At 47.4% G+C, this 7,500-nt stretch overlaps 1 protein-coding gene across 2 annotated transcripts in view; it reads right to left on the bottom strand.

The window, feature by feature from the left end:
- tmc6b (transmembrane channel-like 6b) overlaps positions 1–7,500 on the bottom strand; it is a 29,121-nt gene that overhangs the window by 12,653 nt on the left and 8,968 nt on the right. For both annotated transcript variants that reach the window (XM_035406942.1, XM_035406941.1), the window contains exons 3-7: positions 2,628–2,749; positions 1,929–2,084; positions 1,470–1,619; positions 328–436; positions 5–92 (exon numbers count right to left, since the gene is read on the bottom strand). In XM_035406942.1, the coding sequence (XP_035262833.1) occupies positions 5–92; positions 328–436; positions 1,470–1,619; positions 1,929–2,084; positions 2,628–2,749 (625 nt within the window). The remainder of the gene's footprint in view (positions 1–4; positions 93–327; positions 437–1,469; positions 1,620–1,928; positions 2,085–2,627; positions 2,750–7,500) is intronic.

Raw genomic sequence — 7,500 nt, 5'->3', positions numbered from 1 at the left:
TCACAATGATGAAGTAATACTTGAGGCGGCTGAAGCAGGAGATCTGGCCGCTGGTGATGGGACGACCCTCCTTGAAATTGTGCACCCGTCTCCTGTGGAGGGATGGGGGGGGGGGGGGGGGTTATACACAAAATTCGATTTTCAGATTGTCCTCTCTCTGTGAGGACCTGGGGAGTATGGGCGACTTTTCCACAGAATAAAACCGAATTCTATTTGGTTCCTAAAACGATGGTGGGGCGATTATGGGGAGGGGCTTACTACAACAACATGAAGGGAGCGGTGTGGCCTCTACCTGGGCAGGGCGGGGCCTAAGTGGGTGTGGCGTACCTGAGTTCGCTCTTCTCGGCCACACTGAGAGGCATCGCGCGAAGCATGCGTATGCGGTCACTCAGAGACAGATTCTGCAGGTTATTCACCAGCTGGTCCTTCTTGCTTTCTGTAACACACACATGCACAAACACACACACGCACACACACAAACACACACACAAGCACACGCACAAACAAGCACACGCACACTTTACTATTTTACACAGGCTACGTGTTTGTAACCGCAGTAGTGTTAGCTGTAAAGGTCTGTTATGGTGATAACGGCAGTAATTACTGAAGTAAAGGTCTGTGTCAGTAGTAACCATAGTAATGTTTGCTGTAAATGTCTATATCGGTGGTAACAACAGTAATGTTTACAATAAAGGTGCGTGTCAGTGCTAACAGCAGTGATTTTAGCTGTAAAGGTCTACGTCACTGGTAACCAAGGTAAAGCAGGCTGTAAAGGTCTGTGTTGGTGGTAACCAAGGTAAAGCAGGCTGTAAAGGTCTGTGTTGGTGGTAACCAAGGTAAAGCAGGCTGTAAAGGTCTGTGTTGGTGGTAACCAAGGTAAAGCAGGCTGTAAAGGTCTGTGTTAGTGGTAACCAAGGTAAAGCAGGCTGTAAAGGTCTGTGTTAGTGGTAACCAAGGTAAAGCAGGCTGTAAAGGTCTGTGTTGGTGGTAACCAAGGTAAAGCAGGCTGTAAAGGTCTGTGTTGGTGGTAACCAAGGTAAAGCTGGCTGTAAAGGTCTGTGTTAGTGGTAACCAAGGTAAAGCTGGCTGTAAAGGTCTGTGTTAGTGGTAACCAAGGTAAAGCAGGCTGTAAAGGTCTGTGTTAGTGGTAACCAAGGTAAAGCAGGCTGTAAAGGTCTGTGTTGGTGGTAACCAAGGTAAAGCTGGCTGTAAAGGTCTGTGTTGGTGGTAACCAAGGTAAAGCTGGCTGTAAAGGTCTGTGTTGGTGGTAACCAAGGTAAAGCTGGCTGTAAAGCTCTGTGTTAGTGGTAACCAAAGTTACAGCTGGCTATAAAGGTCTGTTTTGGTGGTAACCGCGACAATTATAGCTGTAAAGTTTTGTGTCAGTGGTAACCACGGTAATTCAAGTGTACGGGTATGTGCTGGTGGTAACCACGGTAACTTTAGATCAGGTGTATGGCATTTCTCACCCTCCTCGCTGACGTCGGACATGCCGTAACCACGGATACTGGGGCGGGCGGAGCGGGACAAGTCCCGGATGGAAGGCCGCGTCTGCCGTCGTCTGCGCAGCTGCATGGTGCGGTTATAGTACTGAGAGATGATAGCACCGCGACTGCGACCTGCGCAGACAGAGACACATTATAGCACCGCGACTGCGACCTGCGCAGACAGACACATTATAGCACCGCGACTGTGACCTGCGCAGACAGACACATTATAGCACCGCGACTGCGACCTGCGCAGACACAGACACATTATAGCACCGCGACTGTGACCTGCGCAGACAGACACATTATAGCACCGCGACTGCGACCTGCGCAGACACAGACACATTATAGCACGGCGAACTGCGCAGACAGAGAAACAATAGAGCAGTTATTTGGATGTTCAGGGGGCGAGGTTACGGGGTTATTGGCGTAGCGACTCACCAATGGTGCGGCTGGGCATGGAGGACAGCACACGCAGTGTGTCAGAGGACCAGCGCCCCTCCATAAGTGGGTCAGTCACCCTGCCGTCCTCCCGGCCCCGCCCTCTGCCCTGGCCACGCCCCTCCACGGTAGCACCCCGCAGGTAGGTCAAGCGATCTGAGAGTGGCAGGGAACGTTTGAGGAAGAGAAGTGTGACAAATTTTAGCAGAGTATGAGATGTTTAAAGATATCTTTTAAAATGTATCAGATACAGTAAAAAATAAAAATTAATCACTATATGCTTTCCATGCTAAAATGTCCCACTTTCACTAGTAAACACATATTTTCTGAGAGACTAATACCTTTCAATTGCTCTACAGGCAGCATTCTTATTTTATAGTAGTGATTTGACTCAGTAGCCTAATTTAAAATTTGGAGGTAAAACTAAAATAAAAAATGCATAAATACGTACCAAGACTGCCCCTGGCTCTTCAGCCCCACCCCCATGTCAATCCATCAGTCTTTAGCCCCTCCCACCCGGGTCCCCAACCCCGTCCACCTCGCTGCTCGTGGTCAGGTCCTCCATCTTCAAACCCCACCCCTGGCCCGTCAGCCCCGCCCCCTGCTAATCCATCAGTCTGTAGCCCCTCCCACCTGGGTCCCCAGCCCCTCCCACCCGGGTATCTAGCCCCTCCCACCTGGGTCCCCAGCCCCGCCCACCTCGCTGCTCGTCGGTCAGGTCCTCCATCTCCAGGGCCACAGTCCCCGGGGCCAGGCCGTGACTCTGCTCCTCGATCAGCTGGCTGAAGGAGTCATGCAGGCCGTCCTCGTCCAGCGGGCTCCTGGGGGGCCACAGAGCAGGGGCCCAAATCAGACACACGCTTCGCTCATTTACCCCACCTCTCAAAAAACTATTTCAGCATTCTCAAGCACCATTTAATCATTTAATTTAACCCTTTACTCGTACAGGGTAGGTTGACTGAGCACACATGCTCATTTGCAGCAGCGGTGCCCTGTTAATGCCCCTCCCCCTCCAAAGTATCCTAACCTGCACCTCTTTGGCTTTGGATCGTGGGAGGAAACCGGAGAACCCGGTGCTGCGATGCGTCAGTCATACCACCACGCTGCCCTTTTTAGGTGGAATACTCAGATCTACTTGCTCCTAAAACCTGGCTCTCTCTGCCTGCCCACCAAGTCCTGCCCCAGATTCCTTCTCAGCTGGCCTGTGCTGAGCAATCTGGAGCCAAAATGGCTGCCGTGCATCATCCACATAGGTGGCTGAGTGAGTTACACCTCTTCACTGTGAAGCAATCTGAGATCATTAAGTGAAAGCACTATTTTAATGTTATTATTATTGGGCTATAGGTGGATACGTTTTTTGAGGTACATTACATTTCAAAATATGTTGTGCCTGTAAAAGTTTATGTTTCTCTCTGTTTCTCTCAGCGCCCAATGAGGTGATAGTGGAATTAATGTACAAACCAGTGAACTGGCCATTCCGTGTACAGCGATACTGCGACCCTCAACCGGAAATGACATCAAGCAAGTCAAAGTGCATTAAACATGCGCATTACACAATCACAGCTCATTAAACATGCACATACACAATCACAGCTCATTACACATGCACATACACAATCACAGCTCATTACACATGCGCATACACAATCACAGCTCATTACACATGCGCATACACAATCACAGCTCATTACACATGCACATACACAATCACAGCTCATTACACATGCGCATACACAATCACAGCTCACTACACAATCACAGCTCATTACACATGCGCATACACAATCACAGCTCATTACACATGCACATACACAATCACAGCTCATTACACATGCACATACACAATCACAGCTCATTACACATGCGCATACACAATCACAGCTCATTACACAATCACAGCTCATTAAACATGCGCATACACAATCACAGCTCATTACATATGCACATACACAATCACAGCTCATTACACATGCACATACACAATCACAGCTCATTACACATGCACATACACAATCACAGCTCATTACACAATCACAGCTCATTAAACATGCACATACACAATCACAGCTCATTACACATGCGCACACACAATCACAGCTCATTACACATGCGCACACACAATCACAGCTCATTATACATGCGCATTACACAATCACAGCTCATTACACATGCACATACACAATCACAGCTCATTACACAATCACAGCTCATTACACATGCACATACACAATCACAGCTCATTACACATGCGCATACAAATGAGGCCGCTCCATCTCTGCCTCTCACTCAGGGCCTGGTAAAAGAACACTGCAGCACTGTCAAATGCCTGCATTTCATTATCAGAGGCCTTCATGCTCACATTAAATCACTCTCTCGCCAGCATCAGACACAAGTCTGCCCAACGTGACTACAAGAACACTTGGAACAACAGGGCATTAAAATATAGAGCAGCATACATGTAGGCCTTTATGCAGAGGGGCACAACGTCACTTCCCCATCGGAGGCCCGAACCTGTGACTTCTGGGAAACAAATCCAGTTCCCTAACCATTACACCACGCTGGCACGGCAGTGCAGTACAGTGGTTACGGAACTCGACTCAGAGATTGCAGGTTTGACTCCCAGGTGGGGGCACTGCCATTGTACCCGTGAGCAAGGGACTCAACCTGAATTGCTCCAGTAAGAATCCAGCCGCATAAACGGACAGTGTGTAGAACGTAAGCAGTGTAAGTCGCTCTGGAACAGAGCAGCTATATACCGGAATGTACATGTTAACATTGCACCACACCGCCTCTCAGACTACAGACGCAGACAGGAAATGAGTCATGAAGAAGCTATTCCTGAGCCAGACTCAGTCAATGCACATGTCAAAAACAAACAAACAAAAGCAGCCTGGAGCACTGTCTGACCATCGCGACAGGAAGCACAAGGAAGGGCTCGCCCAACAGCCAAGCTTCTATCTGAACTGGGCTTCTGTCAGGGTTATTCATGTCATACATGTCCAGTTAGTGTCATTCAGGTCAGTGCCGTATGGTCAATGCTGTTCGGTCAGTGTGTTCAATCAGTGTTCAGTCAGTGCTGTTTGGTCAGTGATGTTCAGTCAGTGTTGCTTTGTCAGTGCTGTTCAGTCAGTGCTGTTTGGTCAGTGCTGTTCTGTCTATGTGTTCAGTCAGTGCTGTTTAGTCGGTGCTGTTCGGTCAGTGTGTTCAGTCAGTGCTGTTAGGTCAGTGCTGTTCTGTCTGTGGGGTGTGCCCAGTGACACAGTAGATTTGGGGATTTGTATAAATGGGCAGTTTTTAGAGCAGAACCGGCCCCCTTCATAAGTAACAGGACTGTGAAGGTTCACTATTGTGCAACATATCTGTTTTATTGAAAATCTCCTGAAAGATTCTGTTGGATACATAAAACACACTCCCATTTCTCCCTGAAATCTCTTTCACCCATTCGGTCAGTTTGTGATTGTAAAGTGCAAAATATGTGTGTGCTAACAAAGGAAGCACAAAACACAAAATATCATTTCACAGCTGCACAGGCAAATACACATATGTATCCATGTTAGAATGCCAATGTAATGTAGATGCCCGGTCTCTCACTCTCTCTTGCTCTGTCTTTCTCACCCTCATCTCTCTCTCTCTCTCTCTCGCTCTCTCTTTCTCACCCTTGTCTCTCTCTCACTCTCTCTCTCTCTCACTCTCTCCCACCCTCATCTCTCTCTCTCTCACCTGCCCTTTCTGTGTGGACCACAGGTCTTTCAAAAAACCAACAGAACAGCTGAGTAAACAAGGTCAACTGATTTCTTTCTCTTGCTGTCTTGCAAGGTAAATACTATTCTAATGCACAAGATGCATGCAAATGTTCTACTAACCAACATTATTTCTGCTATATTGTTATTAGTATTGTTACTGTTATTATTATTGTTTTGTTGCTGTTTTGTAATCCAAGAGTCTTTCATTTTACAACAAACTGACATACAGGTTTTTTTTTTTTCATTAATATGACTATAGTTTTCACTGCTCTGCCATTCAAAAACAAGCCTCATCTTGATCACAAATAATAGCACAGCACCTAACAGGACCTTCCTCTGAAATCTGTGGTATTTAGTCTCCGAACAGGTGAAAAACTGCTCTGCTCTACTGCCCCCTGCTGTCCTGGAGGAGAGTCCTTTCTGCAGTTTTCCGTTAGGGGGGCTTTCCGTTTCGTGCGCTGGTGGCGTCTCTGAGGAGAAACCTGACCGTTTCTCTGGGCCCCCAGGGCGCCCGTGAGGTCGGGCTCTTTGTACGCTGGGCGCAGGTTCCAGCGAACAGACGAAGCCGCCGTCGCAGGAAGGAGGGCGGGGCTTTCTGAACACAGACCGCAGAGTTTCACAGCACGTCAAAAGCCGTGAGTCACCCCGCTCTCTGGCAACCCGCTGCACAGCTCAAAGGACACCACAGGAAGCATTTTCGAATCTGTGAGGTGGAGTCACCCCAATCTCTGGCAACCCGCTGCAGAGCTCAAAGGACACCACAGGAAGCACATTTTCACTGTGTTTGCTTTAGATCAGGGGTGTCGAATCTCATCCGAAAAGGGAAGGCGTGGGTGCAGTTTTTTGCTCTTGCAGAGCACTATGACACCTGATTCTACTTATCAAGGTCTTGATTGAAGACCATGATTAGTTAATCGGTTGAATCAGGTGTCTTAGTGCTGGGCTTGAACAACCACCTGCACCCACACCGGCCCTTTCAAGATTGGACACCCCTGCCTTAGATTATCTTTGTAGTATTACAGTATATTTATGGTGTCACTGTCACTTTTAGTATATTGGGATGGCAGGTATACCATCCATCAAATTATGCCCATATCCACATGTGTTATGACATTATACGTTATATACAGTTATTATTACTGTGTTTTGTATTGCTACCCAGGTTTATACATAATAATGTGATGCCAATAGACTACAGTATACATTTGACTGGCAGGCCCTACAGGAAATACACTGTGTCCAAATCAGTGCATTCGCCTACTACTGAGTATCGAGTAGGCTTGCTGAGTACATTGGATGAGAAAGTTGTCAAGTAGGTGAAATTTTCTCTAAATGTAGTGTGCTTAAAATCCCAGGATGATGCACTTATTTCAGTGGTTTCACTGAGTGAATGCAGGAGAAAACTTTTCAGGACCATTTTGTGAGCATGGTCGCAAGGGTGGGAGGTCTTATGACATTTCACAGTATGTTTGGAAAATAGTATGGAGGAGATTTTTCACATATTGCCCATTGTGTACTAAACAGTACACAGTATACTTAGATGGACAGCACATACATTGAGGACACAGTAGTTAGGAGGTTGATTTGAACATAACTTCAGTACTACAGGACAGCCAGTGACTATTTTACACCCTACAGGCCACACAGTACTACAGGACAGCCAGTAACTATTTTACCTTACAGGCCACACAGTACTACAGTACAGCAAGTGACTATTTTACACCCTACAGGCCACACATAGTACCACAGGAGAGCCAGTGACTGTTTTACACCCTACAGGCCACACAATACTACAGGAGGGCCAGTGACTATTTTAAACCCTACAGGCC

Source organism: Anguilla anguilla, chromosome 2, assembly GCF_013347855.1.
Source record: "Anguilla anguilla isolate fAngAng1 chromosome 2, fAngAng1.pri, whole genome shotgun sequence".
Classification (NCBI taxonomy): domain Eukaryota; kingdom Metazoa; phylum Chordata; class Actinopteri; order Anguilliformes; family Anguillidae; genus Anguilla; species Anguilla anguilla.
The sequence above is the reverse complement of the archived record's forward strand: the minus strand, read 5'-3'. Positions and strand labels throughout refer to the sequence as shown.